Source organism: Daphnia pulex, chromosome 12 (assembly GCF_021134715.1).
Source record: "Daphnia pulex isolate KAP4 chromosome 12, ASM2113471v1".
NCBI lineage: Eukaryota > Metazoa > Arthropoda > Branchiopoda > Diplostraca > Daphniidae > Daphnia > Daphnia pulex.
Genome location: NC_060028.1, coordinates 9,441,535 through 9,467,888, shown reverse-complemented (window position 1 = coordinate 9,467,888; position 26,354 = coordinate 9,441,535). Strand labels below are relative to the sequence as shown.

Sequence of the window (26,354 nt, the reverse complement as noted above, 5' to 3'; positions counted from 1 at the left end):
GATTTACTCTGTCTGTCGTTGGTGATTGCGTCGTTGGCCGCTAGTTCCTGTTTTAGGCGCTGTAATCGCAACGTGTATTTACTATTTTATTCCTACTTGATCTGTCAGTCGATAAGACGAGTGTATAAAAAAGAGTAGAATACCGAAACAAAAAAAGTGGAGCGTGTGATCTTTTTAGCCGTTAGAAATAGAACCTTATTTTTTTTCCAGTGTTGTGTGGCCCTCGTCTTTGTAGTAGGAATGCTGGGAGTGGGCTGAAAATAATTTCGTATTCACAGACGTGGATCGATTCACCGCCTGTTTGGTCGCCGAGACGAGTAGACGAGACAAAGTTTTTTTTTTTCAAATCGACTCATCTGTTGAAAAGAGAACACTTTATTCTAGTGCACTGTGCAATTAATCCATCCCAACATATCAGCAGGTAAGAATAAGTTTCATTCCGGTTGCCACAACTGTCTGCGAGCCAAAGCTGGATAGGTTTCCTTGGGTCGAAGTTCTAATCATGAACACCAGCAGTGAGAAAACATTTCTTAATTAAGAATAAGCTGATCTTTACTTAAAAGCATTGTCATGGGGTACCTAATCATAATGTATTGTTTGGTTTGGTTGGTGGTGGATAAATCGTTCCTGGGTAACTTGGTTTTTGTTCAGTTCAACCTGAGATCACAGACTTCCTGACTTTAAATCTCCAAACTCTGTGTGCAAGGAAGCTAGTGGCTCCTTCAAATGTGTCATCACTTGGGCTCACATTGAAGATTCTAATTGGATGCTGTGAACGGTGAAGCCCGTCAGCACGACCTCGGGCCCCATAAATCGTTATTTCACGGCGCATTATTTATTTACTTCAGTAGTTCCTGCACGAAAGGGAAAAAGAGATAGGAAAATTTGGATTTTTTTGTCGGGGGGTTGTTGTTGGCGGTCTCGTTGTATATGCACTAGACTATGGCCTACTCACGGTTTTCGACTCGTGCTTACATGCTTATCGATCATGTTATCCTCCACTCAACACTGGCCGTGGAATCGCTTACAGGAACGTGTGATAGGTCGTTTCTAGCCGGCGAGCCCTGTATAAACCGTGTTGTTATAGTATCTAAGTGTGAGGCTCTTTTACTGGCTCTGTTTTACTCTCGTGTCCGTAAAAAAGTTGGAAGAGTTGCTTCTGCTATCCTGCTGCTGCTGCTGACGTCGTCTTACTCAGCTGCTGCTCCGCCCGTTAATTGCATTAACTCGACCAACTAGCTACTATACTACTCCAACGACTCTCTCTGTCTCGCCTGTTTCTCTCCAATATAGAGTGAGTGTGTATACTGTAGATGGAACTTGGTAGCCACACACCAGCTCGACGACGGTGAGCAGCTAGAGAGCCTCATCGATCGGGGGTGGGGGGATCCGGTTAAAATAGATAGGCCAATAATCAATGGGGATTAGCCAAACGGCCATAATCCCTCCTGAATAGACTTTTCACACACAGACACACACACACTAATAAATACGTCGCAACTACTTTAGCGTTGAGATTTTCCCCCAAATCAAGTGGCCACCGACCGAGAGTCCTTAAATGATATAACCTTATTCAATGCATGTGTGTGGGTGTTTTCCTCGTTGGCTCCGGCCCCCCTGAAGGAACATAAAGAACGCAGTCAACCAGATCTTGACAGGTGATATCGGCCCAGCGCTCCCAACCCAAAAATGGACGGATATTATTTCCCCAAAAGATTATCGCTCTCTCTCTTTTGTCTTTGGGGTTTTCCTTCTTTTGTTTGTTTTTCTCTTCAAGTGCAACTACTACACGAATCTCGACCTAGGCTGTTTTTATTATTTGGCCCAACCATCTTTTATGGACAAGTAGCTTAAGCTTGATGCTCTGGCACTCTGCCTCTATATCACACACACACAACCTCGTATGTATCAATCTATTTTCGAATCGCGTGTGTGTGTGTGTGTCTGTCTGCTCTCTCTTTCCCTTTTTTCTTTATTTCTCCTTTCGGTACTTTTTTACACACAAACGAACCGGCCACTGCTCTCAGGATCCACTTTCTTTTTTTTCTTTCCTATTTGGTATCGGGACTGGGCATCATCAACAACGACTGCCGGGCAGAAAAGATATAGGAGGCAACTGCTAAAAAAAGACAATAGGATCACTTTTTTTTTCTTTACCCCGACCTTGTTGTCCGTCCTGCCAGGTTCACTTCTCCTCTACAAGGGAAAAAAGTTTCGCCAACGAGTTCCTCGATTCGTTTTTTTGTTGCCGCTCCTGTTCCGTTCCGTAAGGAAGTTGGGGGGCCAAAGAGAGAGAGAGAGAACAAGTGTGTGTGTGTGTGTGTTAACGCGATTGATTCCTCTATAGAGTGTGTGTGTGTCTATCTATCTCGTCTACTACTGAACATTGGCCTCTCTGTATATATTCCGGTCGATGGAAGTGTAGGGTTTCTTAGCCCATCAAATTGATTGAAACGAAGGGCAAGAAAAAGAAATAAGAAATAAGAAAAGGAAACGTTCGTGCCCAAGAAGAGAGAACTAACTGACTTGAGCCCCCCAGAGCAGAAAAATCGAAGTCAAGAGATCACGCTCCTTTCGTGTGTGTCTGCTTGTGTGGAAGCCTTCTTTCTTTTTCTTTTTATTATATTTTTGGCTACTGTAGTTTGATGGCCGCACAACTGTCATTCCCCCCCAACTCTCCCAAAATGGGGTGGAAGAGGGGGGTTTTATTTTATTATTATTATTTCCCCACTTTTTTTTTTCAAAAAAAGGAGAAAAAGAAGAGGGGAATGTTGTTGGCAGCCATTTCTTATCGATTCATATTGTAGTAGGTTGTATTCATGTTGTTGATGTCTGACATTGTTTCCAGACTAGATGGAGCGTCGCTGGAAGAAGATGGCGTGATACACAACTAAGAAGAAGTTATACTATATCGTTGCGAAACATGAATCTAATCCAGCAGCAGCAGCAGGGTAGCAGCAGCAGCACTAGCACCAGCACTGGAGGAGAACATCAAGGAGCCATTGAGAACAAGATGGTCGAGAGTCAGCCCTCCTGTTCCCGGCAATCCTCGCAGGACGATGCCGACTCTTCTTGCGCAGTTGGCGTCAAGCAGTCACCATCAGGTTTGTCATATTCCTCCAAGAGTTAGTTGATCCTTGTAGAGTTGGGGTAACAGGATTGCTTATATGGAAATGTGGTCCGGTCCCCCGCACCCGCACCCAGTCTCTTTCCACATTGTTGTGTCTATGTGTGGTTACTCAATTGGGACCAAAGGAGAATGAGTTAAAAGGGCAGACGGAGAAAGACGACAGGGCCCCGGGATTTTGATTGGTGAGGCGGCCGTCATAAATCTCACGTCACGAAACGGGCGGCCGTCTCTCTGGTAGTAGCTCTAGCCCACTACTATACCCCCTTCACGATTACCATACAAGCAATGTTTGCGTGTCGGCTTCCATCAGCGTTCCATTCTCTCCGCTGTCTCCACTTCCAGGCCTCTCTGGAAAATAAAATATCCAGCGCAAAAGAGAGAGAAAAATAATACAAAAAAACGCTCTCCTTGGCGGAAAAGTTCGCTTTTCCCCCCTCCGCTCGTTGATTTATTCCGCGCACTGCCAGCGGAAGGCGGGCAGTTCAGCAGCCGAGCTCTATACTTAGCCCCCCTCCGCCACTTCTCCTCTTTCGTCGCCATTTAATTACTCGCTGTGTTGTTGTTGTTGTTGTTGTGTCACACACAACAACCGGAGGAAGTCCGGGGTGTCTCTATACTTTTCGATGATTTATTTATTTTGTGTGTGTGTTTGTTTGTTCGCTCTTTCGTGAAAGTCGAAAAACAAAACAAAAAAAGGGGGGAAATATGTTTTTATATAAATAAAAATTATGTAAAAGGACTTTGATCCCCCAATTCTATAATGACCTAACGTCAACATATAAGCCCTCCTTCTCTCTTTGCCTGGGTTTCCCCCCTGTCTGACACGACGTTGCTAATGATATCGATTCAAGTATGAGTGTGTCGTCATCCCTTTGTTAGTTTCGTTTTCTTGGACTCCTCTTGTTGATGGGCGATAGCTCGGTGGAGGCACGGGGTTTCTTCACACCCAAAGTCACGATTGCGACTAATTTGTTGACGCTCGAAGCTCCTCCACTTCCGAGCGTTGACAGTCTGGGCTCGCGCCATTGGAGACACACGCCGGTGTACAAATGGCAAGGGAAATCCGATTCTCTCCTATAAACTAACTAACACGACGGCGGTGGCTATCTATAGGCTTTTTTGGTTCCCCATTTCCTTTCTTTATTTATTCAATTCGTTTAATGAATAAATAAATAAGGATTCGGAGATTTGTTGTTGCCCCCTCTGTTTGATCAATCGTTCCTTTTTCTTTTTTATATTCAAATATGTTTCCCATTTCGGGACTGGGTGTGGTATACTATATATGCTCTACTAAAAAGTGGATTTGCGTTTCTCTTCTTTTTCCCTTCCCCGTTGGTAAAAATGAAAAAAAGTTTCACTCACACATCAAGGAAAGGCAGGAGAGAGCCTTTTCGGGATTAGGTGGAAATGGTGGAACGGGCGGGCGGCGGCCGGGTAGGATTGAGGGGCAAAATTTCCATGCGTGCAATTTTCAACAATGTTGTAGTCTTGTGTGCTGTAGCAGTACACATGGACGTGGTATGTTGCTGCTTGTGTATGGTGGTGAGGGGGGGGGGCCTCTTTCTTTTGGTTCCCAGTTTACTTTTGCTCCATTAAGCTGGAAACCCTTTCAAGTTTTGACTTGTGACGTCTAGTCCGTTATTCAGGCCCGTCTCCCATTTTTTCCTAGCTCTTCCTCGTCGGCCTTTCAGCTCTCTTCTCTCTCTCCCACAGTCGAGGCGGATGAGATAGGATAGGAAAATCAAGTCATCCGTACGTAAGGCTCTTCATCATCACCCAGCGATGGTGGGGTGCCCGGGTATAAGAAGAAGAAGAAGAAAAAAGAAGGAAAAACTCTGCCACTGAGAGACTTATGTATATTCGCTGTAAATTTTGCAAATGGTAAGACGAGAGAGAGAGTGGCAGGTTGAATGAAAGACAAACACCAAAAAGAAAATTTGACTGATGGGATTTTCGCATCGTCAACGGCAATGAGTCGCCCGTTCGACTTGTGTAGTAACGGATTTCTCGACTGTTTGGCTCCTTGGAGGCTGTGAAAGGAGAAGCAAAGAGGATTTCAGGAGCCAGAAGGCCAAAAGAACAAAAGAAGAGTAACTAACTAACAAACTAACTAACCAGCGTGGCGGTTTTTGGTGGAGGCCAAACTTACAAAACAAACGCAATCGGATCACTTTTTCTTTTTTCTGCTAGTCGACATAAGAGAGTCAATGGCTTCAGGCTCCTTAGTCTCATTTTAGGATTTCTTCTTTTTTCTTCTTCCATTTGATTCCCTGCCATCCATCTCTTCCTTCAAGGATCTCTCTATGATAGTCCTCCATGTCTAGTGTAGACGTGTATACATTTGGGAGCTAGGAGAGACTCCCAACCGTCGATCCGCGCATGGGCCCCTTTTTCTATTGCTCGGGCGCTCCCGGGGCGTGTGCATGTGTGTAAACGTGAAGGAACCAGAGAGTGAGGGGGAGAACAAGTTAGGAAGGAACTGGGCACTGGATCGGGTACCGCCGACCGGTACGGTACGCGGCTTTTGCTTTTCCGCCTTGTGAATTGTTTTATTTTACCCTTCCGGGGCGGCTCCTAATAAGAGAGAGATAGGAGCCAGCAGCTGTGTGTGTCGGTGTTGTGTGTGTCTGTGTGTGTGTGTGTGCGGTTATTATTACACAACAGCAAAATTAGATATTACACAACAATGCGTCTGCCGCACATGGCCGCTCGCTTTCATTTCGATTGAAATTCGCCAATTGGCCAGCGCCCGTGTATTCCGGTTGTTGTTGTTGTCTGCGCCGGGTTTGTGTGTCTTGTTGTTGTATATCCGTGGGGCCAGGCCGACCAAAATTTCCCACAATTCCGCGCACTACGCAGCGTAGGCAGAGACAAGACAGCCGGATGAAGTTGTCAAACTTCAACCCGTTGCCGCGTTCGGCTGTCAACAAATCACCGGCCGCCGCCGCCGCCACTGTCCAGAATCACAACAACAAATCGCGATGTAAGTTGTTGTTGGTTGCTCCGTCGTCACACAGAGTCTTTGACAGCAACACCGTTGGATGGCAAGGTCTTCCGCCTCGCAATTTCTTCGGCGCTCCCCGTGTAGGCGCTGAGACTGCTGCTGCTGCTGCTGCCAGGGGTGTTGTTGTTGTTGTTAACCGACTCACCGATCCCCTCCTCGCATCACTCCTCCTCCGCCAAATCACCGAGGAAACGAGCGACGCAAGTCCAAGTTGTGAAACTTTTGGGGATTTCGAGATGTGAACTTTCTTTTGGCTCCGTCGTGCCAAAGAAGTTTCTTCCCTTCCAAATCTTTTTGATTCAATCCAAAATAGTAGCTCGAGACTCTTGACGACCTTATTCGATTTTTACACCCACTCACCGATGGTAGAAACTAATTTCTAGTTATATTTTCTGAGCCGAGTTTTGTGTGTCTCTAATTATAATTTCGAGGTTGGGGGTTCCTTGTCGTGCTCACACGAGTCCGGGGCTGTAAAGGTTCTTTTGTGTATGTGTGTGTGTGTATGCGGGGTTTTTAGTTGTTGTTGTGGAGGAGGTGAAGCAAAGGTAGTATATACACAGATGTGTTTGTCGAGCAATATGCACACACACACACATATTATAACCTCGACGGTTACTGCTGGATGGAAGGGGAAGAAGGAGGGGGGGGGGAGTTTACTGTGTACTGGTGTACACTCCAACCATCCACACACAGTCTAGGGATGCCAGGGCTGCCTTTCCGGGCAGCGGCCCTGGATGAGTTGAGATGGTTGTATAAGAGGACCGTGCTTTCAAAGTGGAAGAAGGGCGGGCGTGCGCGTGCTGGAGAGGCAACCCCCCACCCCACCCCCAGACTCTCTCTCTCTCTTTCACTAGCGAATCAATAATAAACGAAAAAAGAAGAAAATCGTTTTTTTTTTATTGTTATGAAAAAAGAAGAAAAAATATGAAAGACACCCCACCCCCTCTTTGCACACGGTATAGTCACTCAGCCGGAATAAAAAAAAAAAAAAAAAAAAACATTGTTCCGGACTCACGCACCATTCGCATTGTGATCCGGATTTTCAATGTTGAAGAACTTGTTTCATATTTTTTCTTTTTTTCTTTTCTTGATGATTATTTCTCTCGTTGTTGTTACATGTTTTTTGGTTAAGGAGGTTCCCAGGCTGTCGTCGTTTGGGGGTTTTGTCGTCTGTTCGATCTTGTCTTGAAAAATTCCACTCAAGTATCTTTTTTCTTTTATTATAAGAAACGAAAAAAGGGCCAGCAAAGTTTTTTCTTTCTTCTTTTTTTCTCGGTGGGGTCCTATTCTCTACTTTTCGCTTCTTTGTTGTTGCTGCTGTTGTTGTTGTTCAACAACGCGTTCAATGGCAACTCTCGAATGCCAAACGCAACTGTCACGAAAAACCTTTGGAGAGCTACCAAATTTTTGGGAGTTTGCACGAGCTGCTGGATGGTCTATAAAACCTCCGTTGCGAACGAGTTTCAAACGATTTCCGTTTTCTCGACTTTTTCTTTTTTTCTTGTTTTTGGCGATGATGATCAAATTCATTTGAATTCAAAAAACTGATTTATAATATGAATATCTTGATTTCTTTTTCTCTAGTGAGCGATGACGGCGGGATGAATCCACCCATCAATCTTCCGGCCAGCCTGGAGAGTTTACCAAGGGCCGAACATTTCCCAACGCAGAGGCATCGCTGGAACACCAATGAGGTCTTTCTATCTTTTAAAAAAATAAAATAAAAACCTACAACTCTTGTAGTAGAGAAGGGAGACCAAATTAGCATTTAAATTCCCCGTTCAAAACTCTTTTGGGGAACTCTATCATAGTCGGCGGAATTTTAATGACCTACTGAAGAGTCGACTAGGTACGTTGGAAAGTTCATGCGCCAATATGGAGCCGAGCTTTTTGGACCCGTCCAGGGGTGAAAATCTGGTCAAGTGTCGGAATGGCGGGGCGGTTGATGGGCCCATTGTTGTAATACACTCGACAGAGAATAACTGGGCCCTGCCCAGGGACAGCCACACCCGGGTTGACTCCCCCTTTTTTGTGTCCGTTTTTCTCTATTTCTTCCGAGTGATTCTATCCTGGACTCTCTCTATTCTATTCATTAGAGTCTATTTCCCTTTTATGGGACTTGTATAGTCGAGTAGTGTGACCCATTCAACCTATAAACCCTCCTCCCCCATATACTATACCATTATACATGGCAGAGGGAGAGCACTTCCCCCCCTCCCCTTCGGGGTTGTCCATTCAAAACATCGGATTTCCCCCCCATGTCTATGAGACCCAGGGTCCAGTCATCCAATGGCGCGTTCGATATGTCGAGGGGGTGGCTGATGAGTGTCGACCGTGGGTCGGTCAGTTGGTCACATCAACTCAATTTTCCCTTTTTTTTCTATTTTCTGTTTGGTACACTATGTCACCCATTTTTGTTTTGATCGCTCCGCCTACTTCTCATCCTGCCGGAATTCAAAAAATTGCCAAAATGAAGGAAATTGCGGCCGTGTTGATCAACTTTGAACGACATCCCGAGTGGCTCTTCAAAGAAGTCAAAATCAGGTGAATTTGTTTTAAATCTTAATGTTTGATCAATATTTTCTAACTGGGAATTTGTTCCCTTTTTTGTTTTTGTTTTTTTCGGACAGACCCAAGAGTGGCTCTATGTTGTTATATTCGCGGAAGAAGGTGCGATACCGCCGCGACGGCTACTGCTGGAAGAAGCGCAAGGACGGCAAGACGACGCGAGAAGATCACATGAAACTCAAAGTGCAAGGAACAGAGGTGAGACATACATTCGCTGTTTTTATTTGTCTTCTTCTCGTGTTCCCTCGTCAAGGGGGGGGGGACGGAATTACGTAAGGTCTCCGGTCCCCGAAAAAATCGATAGACCGACCGTTGGTGGTGGGTCGCTTCCTCCTCCCACACTTGAAAATTTGCTCAGACTATTATTACGTCAACGAAACTGTTTTGTGTCGCTCGTCTTTTATGTGCGACACGTCGAAGCTGGCGGGCGCTTCCCGATATGTATCACACACCCTCTAAAAACTACAACGTGGAACAATCAAAGCGGGATTGTTTCTTTTTCTTGTTTTTGAAATAAGAAAAATAAGAAATTCTCTCGCTCCTCACGTTGAGGAGCCGTACGAGCTTTAAGTATCTAGTGCGTGTTTGAATAGCCGTTTGATCCTATCTGGCGTCTTGTTGGAGGTCCCTATTTCTTTTTTTCCGCCCGTGTATGTGTGAGGGTTTCATTCTTTTCCCTGGGCCACACACACAAAAGTTTCTGGTAGACAAAAAGAGGAGAAAGCCCCCAAAAATAACTTTTTGTTTTGTTTTTTCTTACGCGACGGGGAATAAAAGTGTCTATTGACCGAAAAAGGTGATAAGATTCCAGGCTCCCTGTATATAGGATCCGGACAACTAGTGAAGACTGTCTATATAGTAGTAGTACCACCACCAGTCGGTATACACAGACACATCTAATATCCCAAAAGACCCTACGAGGAGGAGGTAGGGGGGGGGATGAAAAAGGAGAAAGTGAGTCGCTTGGGGACCCTGGGCCAGGAGTCAAAACAAAATAAAAAAATAAAAATAAAAGGGAATAAGGTCAAGAGTCGAAGAAGAAGGAGCCAGGAGAGAGAGAGAGAAGACTTTGTTCTGCTCGCTTAATATAGTAGTAGTAGTGCTACTACTACCTCTGTACACACATATAGAAGGGAGAGAAGGAGGGTTAGGTTGTAATCAGCGGATCGATGATGTTGTAGTCGAGGGAATAAGGAGCGTGCGGAATATATATAGTATATATCTTACAGAGTACTACTACTAGTACATGTAGACTCTGTTACGGCATTACAAGAATAAAGGGGGAGGAGGGGGAAAATGTAAGAGAGAGAGAGAAAGAGAAAATAAAAACAAACTCGCATCTTTAAAGATATGCCGAGCTCTTGACGTCTTTTCCGCCTGGCTCCTACTCTCTCTATCCTGGACGGGCTGCAGGCTGCTGCTCCTGCTCCTGCTCCTCAATTTCATCATTAAAATGCATGGCATCCCTGTTGGATCCTTGAGCCTCGATTCGGATATCTTTTGCCGGCGTCTACTCGGCGCGTTACAGCTAAAGCCCCCTGCTGCTCCTGCAAGGAGCCAGCTAGTCAATGTCTATCTAGGAGCATGTCCTTTTTCCCGAAAAGGGAAAAGTCGTTTTCCCCATAGGCATTCATATATTGACGATTCCTGTATTTTTTCTTTTTATTTTGGTACCTTTTTAACCTCGTGCACTATTGAGTCAGGAGGCCAAGGAGCCCCCGTGTCTTCTTCTTTATATTTCACCCGTTTTTTTCCTCCGCCGTGTGCAACCCGAAACACGACTCTCATATCACATTCCATAGCGCGCAGGCCGGCGGACCTTTTGCTTGTCATCATCATCACTTATGCAACCCTCCTTCCTCTTTTAAGATACCGGATCGAGGTACCGGTATAACGGATCAAAATGGGGAAAATCCCCGTACCTACCCTTCGTCCGTTCCATTTTTGATTTTGTCTTTTTTTCTTTTTTGACTTTGCTGAGCTGCTGGTGATGATGAAGAGCTCTACACACACACGGGAAGGATAACATGTGCGTCGTAGTTTATGTAATAGTGCAGAGCTGCTCCCGAAATAATCATGGCATTCATCATCGTTGGCCCAGTATGGCACTAATGCCCACCCACTGCAACAAATTTGGACTTTTCCCTTTTTCCCTTTTGCTTTTTTAATGGCTGGCGCAGGTCCCCCATCACGAATTAGCGTCGTTGCACCGTCCCGTCGTTTTCGCGATTCTTATTGTCTCATCACATCTGATTTGGTCCCCCCAAAATGACATTTGACTCGTGGAAATTGTTTCCATCGAATGAAAATGAAAGTGAAAAGAGAAAAAAAATGAAACTGGATCGGGAGTCATTGAGTGGAGGAGGCGCTCGTGCAAACAAAAAGCCCAGGGTGGTGGGGCAGAGAGAAAGTGGGGGGATCCCAGTTGCGAGACTATTTACTGCCTCGACGACTGGCGTTTCAATTTTATTATATTCAACGAGCTCTCCCGACACGACGAGACGACAACAACAACAACAACACGAAAACGTCGTCGGGATTTTCTCCGCTCGCCATATCCTTTCATGTGTGTCCTTTTTCTATTCTTACACGGACAGACACAGGGCAGTAGCCCAGTCAGCCCAGGGTTTTTTTTTTTTGCACAAGGGGAATCCTGCTGGGAAGACTAGGGAATCGTTTGAAATGATCAGAGACGGCCCTCGCCCGTCCGTCCGTCGTCGTCTTGCCATCCTCCAAACTCGGGTTTTTACGAGTTTGAGTTGAGTTTCGCCCGGTCCTTTACGGACGTGCATTGAGGGAGTTAAGGACCACAGACGAGGTCGTCAGAGCGTTTCAAAGGAGATTTCGCAGAAGGAGTTGTCCTAACATGGTCCCGGTCGTCTCTCTCCCCTTCCCAGCTGAGACGCACATGCAAATAAAAATTGACAAAATTTGAAGAGGGGACACAAAAATGGGAAAGACACGGGTACAACTTGACCTTTCCGCCAGAGAGAGAGAGAGAGAGAGAGAAGTGTGTTTGGATAGTGTGGAGCTGAGCGATCCTTGTACAAGTCTTTCCCAAGATATGGCATTTGAACAGAAAAGAAATGGCGGGCAATTCAATTGCCTTTAGTTGTCCTGTGTGTGTCTGTGTGAATCCCTCCTCATTTCTTTTCATCCGATTTCCCTTTTTTTTTGTACTTTTTTCTTCCGGGGAAAGGAAACAACAAAACAACAACAACAAAAGAAAGGAGAACTAAAACGAAAGTTTCTCAGTCTCTTTTTTTTTTACTTCCTGTATTCAAGTCTACATACCATTATAGTCTTAGTGAATATCAACTCAAAAAGGGATCCAACAAAATGGCGGATGATCAATTCCTCTTTCTTTTATTCCGCTCCCTTTTCTTTTTTGGGGTTTGTGTCATTTTAAAATTTAACATCCCCCTTCCCCCAAAGCCCCGGAAGAAAGAATTTGATTTGATTTCCTTCTTTATAAAAAATAAAAAGAATCTGAAAGAAACTTTTTTTTTTTTTTTTTATTTTGTCAACTTTTTCCTACTACGGGTTGGGGGGGAGACATGTAAAATGTCGTTTGTTTGTCTTCCGCTACTGCTCGCGATGCGTCTTCCTTTGGCTTATTACATGTAGATAATTTTGCCGGGGTCTCCTATAGGCCAATTTGAAACGAGTAGCGTCTTATGTCTACACGCGTACGCTGGGCTGTGCTGTGTAGGCCTTAGTGTACATCTACATGATTATCGATTGAAAAATAAGGGAAGAAAAAAGGGAAAAACTTTTTTGGGGGTCTTGTGTTTCTTTTTTTCTTATTGTTCCCCTTTTAACTTTGTAGCTCCCGGCCTTTTTTCCTTACTTCCATCCTCTTCTCCCGTTTAGAGTTTTCTTTTTCTTCCTCACGTCCTGTGTGTGTGTGTATATAGCGGCAGCGGCACACACACTCTCTTGTTTTTCCTCCTCCCATCCGTTCCGGGCGGATCAAACGTCCAACGATGGCCGAGTTTTACTCCTCTTCTTCTTCTTTCCTGCCATCTTTTTGTTGTTAGATAGAAATCCCATCCCCCCCGCATAACATAGACAGACACATAGACATTGTCGGAAACTGGATTTTATGGCCTTTTACACGCTTACAGCTCCGGGCAGCAGTAACGATCCTTTTGTTCTATTTTTTTTTTCCTTTTTTTTCTCCCGCGTTCATCCAAACTCCTACCTCCCCCTCTCACCCAAAAAAAGGAAATAACTCCCGCAAACTTTGCAACAACACAAAGTCCATCCACCTCTCCCCCCTTGTTCCTGTAAGAAAAAATATCCGTGAATCCTGTATATATGTGTGTGTGTGAGCGCAGCCTTAAAAGATCATCTCCCCCCCTACCCACCAATGCCCGGCGTTCCGACCACCCACCGGCGTCACCCTCTTCTCTTTTAAATGTTAAGCTCTTTTTTGTGTCTGTACCTTTTATCTTTTCTCTTTTGGAAGGAAGTTGTTCCCGTCCGTTATTGATTGTCCCGAAAAGTTGAGGATTCCCCATTGCCCATTCCCCCCACCCACTTCCTCCTCCCGCGCGAACGATCCAAACTAGTTTGGATCGTTGTATAATATCAAAAGCGATTTTAAGTCTTGTGTGTGTGTCTGTGTTATGTCATGAAAGATAGAAAGAAAAGAAAAGATAAAAACGGTGGGGTTATTATTATGATTTGAGAATTCCACCTGGCCAGTCCTGGATTCGTGTAGAATAGACGACTATGTGTGTCAGTGTGTATTTGTCTATCTTCTAATCGGGGTCTGTTGATATGATTAGGATCGTCGCCAGGAACGATTTGGGTTTTCGGGTTGGGAATTTCTCTCTCTCTCTCGTCTCTCGTCTACATCATACGGCGGGAGTTACACGCGAACAACGTATCATTGAATCAATGCCAATAACTGGCCTGGATGTGTGTGTACTTCCATCCAGACTATATCATATAAAAACCTCTTCCACATGTCCTGGATTTTTCCCCTTTTTCCCTATTAGTTGCATTATTTCAGTTTTTTTCTTTCTAAACATTAAGGAGCCAATTCCTTTTTTTCTTCTCCTTTGGCAGACTGGGCGTTGAAAGAACCTTTATTTTTATTTCGACTTGTCTCTTGTCTGAGATCGAAAAATCGAGTGGATAAAAGAAAATGAAAACAAATGGGATAGAATGCCATCCACGTTGTGTCGTAAGGGCAGGAGGGGGGTCCAAAGTGAAAAGCCCAAACTCGTTGGGAGAGACTCTAATATAAAAAGGGCGGAAGATTAAAAATAGATCGATTGGCTCGAGCTGGAAACGAGAGTTGCTCTACTACTACTACACCAGATAGCACACTCCCCTCTCTTTTCCAAACAAAAAAGTAGATAGACGAAAGTCAGTTAGCTCGTCTTTCTGCCACCTCTACCCTCTATAACCTTGTTAAATGGCTACTATCGCACTAGCGACAACTGGACGACGCCAACAAGGAGCCCAACAACAACTTGACACACGTTCCCCCCCCCCCCCAGCTCCCAGAGGTGTGCGACTTGACAAATATTTGGTTACGAGAGGGAGTAGGAGGGGGATTGAATCTTCTTCTGCCCACCTCCCGGTCGTCGTCGTCGTCGTGACTGGCCTGTCCAATGATGAGAACAAAAGGGCAGAGCGCACTAGTAAAATAGTCTACACCACCGTAGTACACAGTACGTATGTGTGTGTGTGTATATATACACACACACCCGACGACGTTAACGACGTCTCCCAACTCTTGCCCAGCACACGAAAAATCCTCATTCTAATACACTCACACATACAACAAAAAGGCGCTGGAAATAGCGCTGGACCAGAGTGTGTGTGTAAAAGGGAGAGAGAGCCATCCCCGGATGGTGGACAAACATTTTCTTCCGCGTAAGTCCGTCGCTTACGGCCGGGCAAAATAAAATAAAAAAAATGTTTTAAAATTGTATTTGTTTTTGTCTCTCTCTGATGAATGGCGCCTCCCCTATCCAACCCCCTCCGGCTGTGTTACATGAAGAAGTATATACTGGAGTTTTCACGGGAATTGTGTGTGCGCGCCGGATACTTTTTTCGGCCGTCAGGAGAGAGAGAGAAAAATGTAAACAGCCGATGTTGTTGTTGTTGTGCATGAAATGACAGCGCGGAGGAAAGAAGAAGAAAAAACGAAAGTTGGCGTCTTTCAATAAAAACATTTGGGGCCGACTCTTGTCTCTTTTGCCCATCCGTGAAAGGATTTCGTTCAATTTTCTAGAAAATTTCTAGAAATTTCGTTTTGGATATTTGTTCATATCGAGCGCAGCAACAACAACAACAACAACAAAAGGGGAGAAAGAAGAAGAAGTTAAAGAGAGACTGGGTGATATTACAATGTCACAAAAATGTCACGGTCCAGTTCAAAAAATCCTTGACGTCGTGACGTTCGTTGGACATTTTTGTTCTTTCCCCTTGACACATTTTTGGGATTTTTGTTTGTTTCTATTTGAAATTGTTTTCCTTGTATTTATCAATTCAGTTGGGTTCTCATGTGTCTCTTTTGTCTTTTGATTGTTTTGTCGTTTCAGTGCATCTACGGCTGTTACGTCCACTCGGCCATCTTGCCTACCTTCCACCGGAGATGCTACTGGCTCCTGCAGGTACGTGTCAAAGAAAAGAAGAAAAAGCTAAAAAGGATTTTTTCTGAAATGGATTTTTTTTTTGTCAATTGTCTCTTGGGAGTAATGAATTCTTGTCTTTGTTTGTCTTTCGCTTTGACAGAATCCCGACATTGTGCTGGTCCACTATCTCAACGTTCCCTACCCGGACGACGCCAAGCTCCTGGTGGTGGCCAGCGTCTCGCTCTGGGCCGAGCGCAAGGAATGGAGCAAAGACGAGCTCATCTCCCAGCTGAGACCCATGTGTAAGAAGCTGAAGAAGGATCCTTCCGGCCTTTTTTATTTTTACATAAGAAATGAGATGGATCGTTTTTTCATTCTTTTTCCATCTTTTGATTTCTAATCTCTTTCAAATATTTTTTTCATTTCAGTTTTGAGCCAGGACGAGCCCAATCTGAACAACGAACTGGAAGTTTCTGTAAGTTATTTTTCTTTTGGCTGTTGTTGTTGTTGTTTGTTGTTGTTCCTCCTTTTTGATGGCTGGCCGGTTTCACAAAACTCAGTTTACCCCCTGGGCTCGACTTTTGGGGCTCCTTGTGATGGATCAGCTTGTCTCTTAAATTCTCCCAGTTGCTCTTTCACCCCCTCCCCTCCTTTTCATTCTGGTTTCTCGAGCCGCTGAATGACGGCGGCGCTAAAGGGCGGGGTCCGCTTCCCGTGCACTTTTCCCTCGGACGGGATGGATGAGGGAAGGGGGTGGGGGGAGAAGATGAGGTCTTAAGTGCATTCTTATAGATCCTTCCAAAGCCCGAGACGTGCCTTGGATCGGCGCCCGTTTATCTTCCTTCTCTCCATCCCTTCTCGTTTTTATTTTTCCTTTTTCTTCTTTTATTTTAGAACTTTTTTTTTCACGGTCCTTCACTTCCTCCCTTTGCTCATTCACGCACGCTCCGTATCACATCTAGCCCGTTTCTTGATTCTCATCTCGTTCATGGGGGGGCAGATGAGGCAAAGGGCAAAAGCGGAGGAGTGATTTCCGCTAGCTGAGATGACGTCATCATCTTTTTTCTTCCAGTCGGTTGAATCCCCTCGTCTCCCAGGGTTGTGCAACAATAACGACAATCCGCCAATATCCAGCACCTCCCCCAACTTTCCTTTCAACATTTTATAAATGTGTCGTCTGCTTAATGAAATGATGGATTATTATGGCGTGTTGTCTAGGTCGGATCCATCCATCCGCATTTTCTTCCGTATTCACCTTGATCCTGATTATGATGATTTTCTTATTTATTTTTATATTTTGTGTCTCCTAGACGGCCGAGACGGTGGAGGCCATCGTCAGTCAGCTGATGGAGAAGCAGAGGCTGGCCAGATCGGGCGGTGGGATCGGTGCCGTTCCAGTGGCTGTCAACGGACACGTGTCGAATTTACCTCAGCGTCAGCCTCAGCCACTTCAGACGGCTGTAGGAGGGCGGGGTAGTAACAACCGATCATCCAACGGCGCCATGGAGCCCCAGGCCCAGGTCCAGGTCCACCACAATCACAAAGTGGGCGCGGATGCATCGAGTCACAACGATTTGGCGGCCGGCCACAGCCTTCCACATTCCCTTCGGCGGCTCTCTAATGGCGGGGGAGGCAGCTCCTTTATCCGCCTGGAACCGCGACCCGCTCCGTCACATTCCAACAACATCCAGCAGCGTCAGGTGCCGATCAAAAAACAAATAAAAAATAAAAAATTTATCGTTGACACCACCGGAAGCAAATTTCATTTTTAATTCCGGGGGAAATATTTCGCGTATCTTGTGTAGGCAACGCCGACTGACAGCGCCGTGGGGCGGGCGGCTCCTAGGGCGGAGGCGACTGGATTCGGTCTGGGAAGAGGCGGATCGCCGCCAACGTCCCAGATCTCTTCGTCGTCGTCCTTGTCTTCCTCTTCCGCTCCGTCTTTCCACACCGAGCAGCTCCATCATCACTCTGAGCCGGTGCCGTGCCAGCAGCAGCAGCAGCAGGATCATCAGCAGGATCATCAGCTCCAGCAGCAGCAACAGCAGCAGCAAATGATCAGCGCCAAACAGGAATCGCTCGATTCCAACTATTATTACTCTTCTAATAATTGCAACAACCCTGGGCAACAACAGCAACAGCAACAACAGCAGCAGCAGCAGCCGACCCCGCATCCGCCACCTACGCCTGCCGCTCCGGCTGTAATCAACTCGACGACAATGAATTTCATGGATCACGGAAGCGGCGGCGATCAAGGCAACACGTTCCCATCCTTCTACTCGCTCATCAACGCTAATAACGCCGCCAGGCGGGCCGACGAAATGCTTTCCGGTCACGGATATAGGTCCTGGCTCCTTATTAATTGCATTACGCCGCCGCCACACGATGGATGACTTATGCTGTTTGTTTTTTCTTTTCCGCTCAGCAGGTTGCCGATGGATTGTCTGTTCAATGAGACGCTGGATCTTTCGCAGGACGACATCCAGCGGACGCTGTCGGCCAACCTGAGCCACGAGACGGCGTTCCATTGCAGCGGAGGCGGCGGCAGCGGAAGCAACGACGGTGGAGCCTCGTGTAGTGACGGCGGACTGGGCAGATCGATCCGGTCCGTCGAAACGACGGCCGAGGATGACCTGCTGGTCAATCTGGACGCCTTTGATATGTTGACGGAGTTCTCAGACTTGGATTGCCATGACACTATCGACTCTCTCATCTCCATCCAAGCCGACGGAGCCGGCGGAGGAGGAACATCTGGATCGCCGTCTGACGGCTCGGATGGAAAAGACCTTAATGGAATCCACGCAAGGATCCATCAGCTCAAAGACATGCCCTCACCCTCGACCCTATCGGCGACAGGCGATCCTTTACTGACATCCATTACCGATTTCTCACCGGAATGGGCACCCACCGAGGTCTGTTATTTTCCCACCGTATTCAATTTGCTCCAATCATTTCAAACGCAATTGATTCATTTTATTTTCTTTTTTCGTATTAGGGCGGTGCCAAACTCCTCATTACAGGATCGTTTTGTTCACCAACGCTCAGTGGCTCCTACAGCGTTTTGTTTGATGGAATTGCAGTCCCAGCTGTTTGGGTCCAGTTGGGAGTTTTGCGATGCTTCTGCCCTCGTTAGTGGAATCGATTCATTTTTCATTTGCCATCATCCAACATCTAATAAAGCTGATTCTTTTTTTGTCTGAACCCATCCAGCTCACAGTCCTGGAAGAGTACAACTGCAGGTCGTCCGTCAAGGATTGTCCATCACCCAGCCGGCCATTTTTGAATACCGGCAGGTGTCAGCCGCGTCCAATACTTGCCAGGAAGGATCGTCAACTGCCCAGTGGACGAATTCCCTGCTGTCGTTGTTGGTGGGCCGGCTGGAGTCGCTAGGGACGCATTTGAACGTTCATGGATGCGGCATCGAGCAGCTGTTCAGCAGTTTGGTAATTTAATTTCCCCTTCCGTCTCTCGCTCACGGTCACGGCCCGAAAGCACAACTTTTCAATCATTTCGTTTGACGGGGCACAAAACAGAGGGCCTATCTGGAAAGTGGCGAGGTGGAATTGCAAAGCGCCGAGGAGCAGCTGGTGTCCATCTGCCGTCAGCTGGTGACGAAACGTTGGCGACCCGGTCCGCATCAGCAGTCGGCAGCCGACGATCCTTCGTCCAATACCAACGGGACACAGCAGCAGCAGCAGCAGCAGCAGATGAACCTACTCCATCTGGCGGCCGCTTTGGGCTTATTGCGAGTCCTGTGCACCTTGCTCAACTGGCGACTGGAGAATTCGTCGCCAGCCCTGGAACGCGAGATGAGTCCGCTGGCCAGCGACCAGCAGGGCTACACTCCGCTCATGTGGGCCTGCTCCCAGGGTCACCGTGACGTGGTTGCCCTCCTGGCCCAGTGGGATCCATCGGCTCTCAACGTCCACGATCGGTCGGGCAAGTCCGCCTGGGATGTGGCCCGCCAAAGGGGTCACCATTCGCTGGCGGAAGAACTGGAAACGCGAAGGATCTTGTCAGTCAGGCGTTCAACGGTGGAGCCACAGCAGCCGCTGCCTCTGCCTCCGCCTCAACTGGCCCAGCTCAACAAACCTAGTCCCAGTAAACCGGCCGAATCGGTCGCCGCCCGCCAAATGTTGTTGGCCAAACGATCCTCTGTCGACTCGGTGCCCAATAACAACAACAACAACAACAACGAGCCACTAGGCCACAACCATCAAGGCTATTGGCGAAGGCCCAACGCGGCCAAAGCTCACAAACTTTCCAGGTAATATCCATCCCAGTTTTCATAACACCACATGAAATCTTGTACATTTCTTTTTATTATTTGCAGGGACGACCGCAGTTATTCGCTTCCGCTGGGTGGGGCCGGCCAGGCTTATTCTAGCGGCCGCAACAGCACCGGGAGCAACATATCGGGTCTTGCTCACGATCCTTCGCCTTCACCCCACACGATGGATTCGTCCAATACATGTGAGTGTTTGCATTCCTTTTTATTTTTTATATTTTTCCACCTTTTTCATTCGATTTGTCATCACATTTCTTTCATTGTCTTTTTCATCGCTAAATTTTTTTCCATCAAAATTCCTATTTATAATTCTTTGTATTTTCTCTGTATTTATCTTTCATCTTCTGTCGATATTATAGTTGGTTATTCCTTTTTATTTTGATCGGGGAGGTTTGTGGGGGCGGGGGCGGGTGGGATGAGAGGTTAACTCGGTTTTGACCCACCCATGATTCAATTCCAATTCACTTTTTTAAATTTTCAAGCATCGTGCTTGTTCTCTCCCCTCTGGTTTGACTCCACTTCCTTCCTTCTCCTGACAATTGATCAATCAAAATTTGTTTTTCTACTTTCTTTTTTTGGATTTGAACTTTTTGAATTCCACTTGATAGGAAATCACACCACCACCACCACCACAAAACTAGCGTTAACTTTTTCCGCTTGACTGCTAGTGTTTTATTCTCTCTCTCTCTACTCATTTTATTTGTTGTTTTTGGGTTGGATTTTCTCTTTCATCTTTTTGCCCATTTTCTTAACTATTTCAACATTTTCATCATATTCAAATACTTTTTTTTTTCTCTCTTGTGTTTGGATGATATCCGTCCGGTCGTTCTGGTCGATTTGAACCAAATCTCAAAACAACGACATTTTTGACGAAATTTCACGATGGTCCGGAATTGCGGCTCATGTGTGTGTGTGTGTGCGTGTACATACCGGGTTTAAAAAAAAAAAATAAATGTTGCGCGGGAGCAGCTTCTTTGAACGGCGGCTCATCGAGCTTCGATGGCGGGCTGGATGGCCTGGTCGGCCCGTGTTACAGCCCGTGTTACAGCGCCGACATCGAAGGCTTGGAGTCGGGAGACGATGGATTGCTCGTCGACAACTCGTCAACCTGCTCCTCATCAACCCAAGCTGCTCCCTGCTCCTCCGCCGCAGGTAAGCTGGATTGCTGGTCACTTGCCCTACATCCATCAAAAACCCTCCCAAACAAAACAAACGAGAACATCCAAATCTCTTTGGGCTCTAGCTGGAAGAACCGACAAATGAACACCCAACCGGTCGGGGTCTGACATCAATTCTTGCCAATCCAGTTTTCATTTTTTTAGCTCTCATCCTTTATTTAGATTAGTTGTATCGCGCTAGAAAAATCTTCAAGCTTGTGCCGCATGACGGAATTGTGAATGTTGACACCGAGTTCATTTTTGACACATTATCTTTTGTGTGTGTTTGTGGCGTTTTCGATAGATTAGCCATGCACGATTTGAATTTTTTTCCCTTTCGTTTGGCTGCACGCAAACAATCGTATTGAACATATCGGAAAAGACATTTTATTTGTTGATAGGAAATATGAATGAAGGAAAGAAAGAAAAGACTTTTATTTTAGATAATCAATGGCTTCTTTGATCGGCGCTTATTATTTTCAACGTGGCTACTATTCGTCTTCTGTTGTCATTTGTTTCATTTCATTTCTGGACGTTCCAGGGCGGTACACCTGTGTTGCCGTCAGTGAACTAACTGTTACCATTTCTCATCGATGGACGTGCAACATTTTCCGTTTCATTTCGACTTCTGTGCGTCTTATTTTTGTCTTTTTGATTTCTCTCTTTTGCCTTGATTGCGCCCACACCCGGTCGGTGATTGATTGGCCCGTCCTTAGGTGGTGGCGTCCGATCTGTCGGCGGCGGAGCCGGCGGTGTCCGGCGGGAGAGCGTCAACTCGGTCGACCTCCATCAGCAGCACCTGTCGCCGTTGACGAGCATCGAGCAAAACACTCGGGTCCTGACGCTGGCCGAGCAAATCATCGCGGCCATTCCCGATCGCATCAAAGTGCGTCGCCCATCAAAACGATCATCAATCCTCTCGGCGGAATTTATTTGATTTTATTTGTGTCTCTCTGCTCGTCTGTAGAACGAAACGGAAGAGATGGTGGTCGGCTGGAGCCCCTGCATGGAATTGGAGATCAGCAGCGTCGTCAGCGAAGTGCAGAGTATTGAAGGATCCATCGACTTGGCCATCGTTGCCGACGCCCCGCCATCTCTGGACGGCAACGACTTGACGTTTGAATTCAGTGATCAACAGTACAGGTACAAAAAACATTTGCCTGTGCGGATGCGTCGATATTAACCGGCGGACATGTCAAATGGATGATCAGGTATTGCGAAACGGCGACGCCCAGCTCAAGTTTGTCTCCAGCGTCGTCCAGCTGCCTCCAATCACCGTGTTCCTTCTCGGTCAATTCACCTTCACCGCCGCCCACCACGGCCGATTTCAGTGAATTCCTCCAGGTGACTTTCACTTAAACTAGACAGTCGTCACATTTAAAAAAGAAAAAATCATACCCCATTTTTTATTCCACAATTTTTCACACACGTTTTTTCAAATTTTTTTACTTGGCTTGAATTTTTTCGGCTCATCTTTTTATTTTCAATTTTTGAATGATATAAACGCATGGCCCCCTCGAATAAAATGAACCAAAGAAAACAAAAACAATTGAGAAAGAAACAATTACAGGACAGAGAGAAAAGATGACGTAATTGTTGATTGTCGTTTGTTGTTGTTGGTTGTCATGAATATTTCTAGCTCATCCCAAACCCAGTCCGCCGTAGTTTGACGATTCGGTATGATTTTGTGTTTATTTTTTTGTGTTTCGTTTTTTCTTGGTGACTTCATCAACTACTTCTTCAGGCTTCTGCCAGTTTATTTGTTCGCGATTTTTCTAACTTGACGCTGTCGGATCACGAACAACGCGAACTCTACGAGGCGGCCAAGACCATCCAAAAGGCCTATCGATCCTACGTAGGACGCAAGAGGGCCGAGGAGCAGGAGAAGGAACGGGCAGCCGCCGTGATTATTCAAAACTATTACCGGCGTTACAAACAGGTTTTGAAAACGACACACACACAAACAAACAAAAACAAAACAAACAAAAAAATAACGAAGAACAAACGAATCAAAAAAAGGAAATTTCTTCCAACTTTTTTTCTAAAATTTCCATTTTTATATTCAAAATTTTTTATGCATTTTTGGCTTGGACACTTTTTTTCATCCATTTTATTATTCATTCCATTATATTCTCATTACTCATCATCCAATCATTCCTTTTTATCCTTGATTGTGTGAAAAGAGAAAGAGTTGAACATTTCTATTTTCATATTTCATCAATCTCTTTACAGCCAAAATGATTGAAGCGAATGTGAATTTTTCTTGAATTTTTTTAAACACCTGTTTGTCTACGTTTGCACCCTCGACTCTAGATTGGGATCGCAAATCATCTCATTTACCTACATTTACCAAGAAATTCTCAAAATTTTATTCCAAAAACCCCTTCAGTAACAAAGAAATAATTCAGTCTCATCTTTTCCCATATAGTTTTTAGTAGCCACTCACAATGTTCTACCGTAATCTAGTTATTTAGAGTGAGAGATTAACTTAGAGAGCAAATCTCATTTGCATAAAATAGATTAGTCCGGAATCCGGATGTCCACTTGCAGTCCAGTAATGTTCTTGGAAAATTCAACTTTCTTTGTTCGTTTTTCTTTTTTAAATTTGTTTTTTTTTTGTTTTTTCTTTAATGGCGAATGAGTTTTCAAAACGTTTCCGATTTCTCCTCCTATTTACAGTACGTCTACCTGAAGCAGATGACCAAAGCGGCCGTCGTGATCCAGAACCAGTTCCGCTCCTACTACGAGCACAAGCGCTTCAAGAAGAACATGGAGTCGCCGTCGACGTCGTCGGGCGCCAATTCCGCCAGTTGCAACGGCGGAGTGGGAATTTCATCGTCGGCAGCCGCCGTGGCCGCCGCTTACCGCAACTACCGCGAGTCATCCCTGTCGGCCAGCTCGGCCCGCCAGAGCCGCGAAGGCACACCCACCTCATCGGCCCTCAAGTAACGCGCGTAAACCAAACCAAACCAACGAAAGAAACAAAAAGTAGCTAAGATAGAAATTGGGCCTAGCTCTCTCATCTTTCCAAATCTGATGGTAGGATGAACAAAGCTCCTTGCAGCTCCTTTCATTTCATTACTACACCCATCTGTATATTATCCAGATGGGTGGATTGGGGATATGATGTTGTAAGTAGTTTTTATTTGGGTTGTCTGATCCGCGATTCCTGGCCTTGCACCACGATGGAGAAGAAGATCTTTCACGCTCGACAGGTTCTTCCGCCCAGGCTACCAGGCTACCAGCCTCTTTTAGAGCCTAGCTTTGAAGCTCCTTTTTTAAGGGATTCTCACAGGGAGTCAAGTTTTTCTTTTTTCTTTCGCCTCAGGCTGGGCGCATCTTCGATTCGTTTTGTGTGTCTGTCTGTCTGTGCACCACCGACCGCGGCCGCACGCTTCTCTGCTCTTTCACTGCTCGTTGAATTTGTTGTTTCCTTAATTGAATTGCATCAGCGCTGATGTCTTTGTGGAAGCGGAAACCTCGCCGGGATCGAAATTTTCTCCCCCCCCCCCCCCCTGCCAAGTTTTATCTCTCTCTGTGTGTGTATAACTTCCATCTTCGGAATTGTGTTGGTTTTACCATTGCCCGAGACAAGTCGCTTGTCTTTCGCCATAACGTCCAATTAGGTGCCATGACAATAGACATGGCGACATTCGTGTGTGAACTGGGACGGCCGAGAATGAGAGATATTCCCCCAACACCACCCCAACACCACCAGCCGGTTCGGGATTTTCCCTCCCGGGACGGCTGGGCTCCTACTTGGCTCCTCACTACAATCGCTATTAAGGAAAAGACGAACCATTCACATGAACGGCAGTTAATGTTGGCAAGAGACGCGCGCTGGATACGCTCCTTCCCCTTTTGGAACGGAAACTTTTGACTCTTCAATAAGGATCCCTTTCAATATCGGTTCGATCCGTCTTAATTGGAAAGGCTAAAGAGAAAGAAAAAAGAAGAGAGAAGACTGTCGAGTGTAGAGAGTAGCAGCTCCCAAGTCTGGGAGGATCCTTGATGGGACCCACAGTGCTCCAACAACAGCAACAACAACGACAACCACGTTTTTCTTAGCTTTATTATGCACATAGTAGTTTCCATAGCTGCTTTTCCGTCATCGCAAATTGACAAGACTCGTTTCGCTTAGGGATGTTGTTGTTGTTGTTAGGGTACGCATTGACAGAGGAAGGGGAGGAGTAAGGGCTAGCTTTGTTGGGCTTCTCCGTTTTGTTCCCTTTGGCTGGGCAAACACACAAGACACGGGGTGTATACGTATATCGATCCCCTTGTTATCGTATCACGACCAGATGGTTTCTTTCATCATCTCGGCGAGGGTCCAGTCCGGCCCAACGGATAAGATGTCGTCTGAATGAAAATCAAAAATATAAGAAAACTACCGGTGCGTTTGGCATTGGCCATTTTCCGGTCGTGTGTGTCCCACTTACGGGCCAATCGAATGTTGTTCGCAGACAAAATGGTGAACAAAATGTCCTAATAATCATCTCTGCTTTTGTCCAAATTGTCCATTTTCTGCTTTAGACGGACGTACTCTCAGCGGCGGCAGCACCAGGCGGCCAGGAAGATCCAGCAGTTCATGCGCCAATCCAAGAACAAGTGAGTTCCACCCTCCACTTTTCTCCCTGGAAGTGTTTGCCATTTTCCTTTAACGGTTTCGATAAGGTTAATCGTCATCCACACCACGTAACTATCGGAGCAACACTATTAAACGAATCAATCAATCACTCGAGTGGAGTGTGTGTGTGTGTGGGTAGTAGAGAGAGAGATCCTTACGTGAAGTGGTGTAAATCAATGCGGAAGCAATCCAATTTGATTCTGTCCGCTTGGAATTTAATTAGATCCACCCCAGTCTTTCTTGCAACCGGATGAAAAATTTCTCTTTTCTCCTCCTGCTGGATCATGTAGTACAGTAGATTATTCAATGGCGGTGTGGCAGTAGAGAAAGGGGGGGGGGGGAGGGGTATATATTGTCTGGAGGGGTCTCTTTGAGGTCGATCCAGCTCGTGATGGATCGTCCGCCATAGTCATCGTTTTGAATGTCGTTTCTTTTTTTTCCTTTTTGTGTGTGTGTGTGTGTGTCATGAGATTGATGTTTCGTATATATTTGATTCATCTTTTAACTTGTTCTTCCCCCTTATTAACCATGCCGCTTTGCGACTACTACTAACACCTTCCTCCTTCAGTCTGCTGGATGTTGTGGTGAAATCGGTAAGGTGGACATCTAATCATATTCCGGCCCTTTTCTTCTCATTTTTTCTCTCTACTTTGTCCTTTTGGTTTTCTCTTACATTCCCTCCCTGTTGATTATTCTTTCGCCGTCGTCTTTGTTTATGCCAAATTATTTTTTTCTTTATCCAGTAGATGATCCAGCTGTGCACGGGCCTCATTGACTCATTTGGTTTTGTTTGTTTGGCTTGTCGAATTCAGGTTGCAGAGAGAGAGGGCGCTACTGCGGGCGGCCGAGTCTCATCCAGCAGAGAAGCCAGCGGATCATCAACAACAACCACACAGAGTCCCGGCAGCGGCAGCAGTCCCAGCAACTCCAGTTCCAGCGTTGGATCCGTCGGAAGTTCCATGACCTACCACAATCTGAATTAAA

At 45.9% G+C, this 26,354-nt stretch overlaps 1 protein-coding gene and 1 long non-coding RNA gene across 8 annotated transcripts in view; one reads left to right on the top strand and one right to left on the bottom strand.

Moving 5' to 3' along the window:
* Window positions 1–144, bottom strand: part of LOC124209097 — an 858-nt gene extending 714 nt beyond the window's left edge. Inside the window, exon 1 of the long non-coding RNA XR_006880774.1 lies at window positions 8–144. This is a non-coding gene — a long non-coding RNA (uncharacterized LOC124209097). The remainder of the gene's footprint in view (window positions 1–7) is intronic.
* LOC124209092 (calmodulin-binding transcription activator 2-like) lies at window positions 94–26,354 on the top strand. 7 transcript variants are annotated; one of them, XM_046606955.1, is made up of 24 exons: window positions 94–421; window positions 2,849–3,104; window positions 7,719–7,828; window positions 8,611–8,678; window positions 8,765–8,900; window positions 15,266–15,337; window positions 15,459–15,600; window positions 15,727–15,773; window positions 16,609–16,998; window positions 17,104–17,642; window positions 17,727–18,210; window positions 18,294–18,426; window positions 18,509–18,741; window positions 18,832–19,565; window positions 19,632–19,771; window positions 20,556–20,738; window positions 21,460–21,629; window positions 21,711–21,886; window positions 21,955–22,087; window positions 22,488–22,682; window positions 23,423–23,688; window positions 25,277–25,351; window positions 25,939–25,963; window positions 26,183–26,354. In XM_046606955.1, the coding sequence occupies exons 2-24, from the start codon at window positions 2,924–2,926 to the stop codon at window positions 26,351–26,353; spliced, it is 4,803 nt and encodes a 1,600-aa protein (XP_046462911.1). In that variant the 5' UTR covers window positions 94–421; window positions 2,849–2,923; the 3' UTR covers window position 26,354. The 7 variants fall into 7 exon arrangements, with proteins under 7 accessions (XP_046462911.1, XP_046462914.1, XP_046462915.1 ...); XM_046606958.1 differs by lacking the exon at window positions 20,556–20,738; XM_046606959.1 differs by lacking the exon at window positions 22,488–22,682.

Bases quoted from the DNA above. Each gene is read 5' to 3' on its own strand.
- LOC124209092 (XM_046606955.1), top strand. From the start codon at position 2,924: ATGAATCTAATCCAGCAGCAGCAGCAGGGTAGCAGCAGCAGCACTAGC. The intron at 22,088-22,487 runs GTGACTTTCACT...CTACTTCTTCAG, and splicing joins ATTTCAGTGAATTCCTCCAG to GCTTCTGCCAGTTTATTTGT. The intron at 25,352-25,938 runs GTGAGTTCCACC...TTCCTCCTTCAG, and splicing joins ATGCGCCAATCCAAGAACAA to TCTGCTGGATGTTGTGGTGA.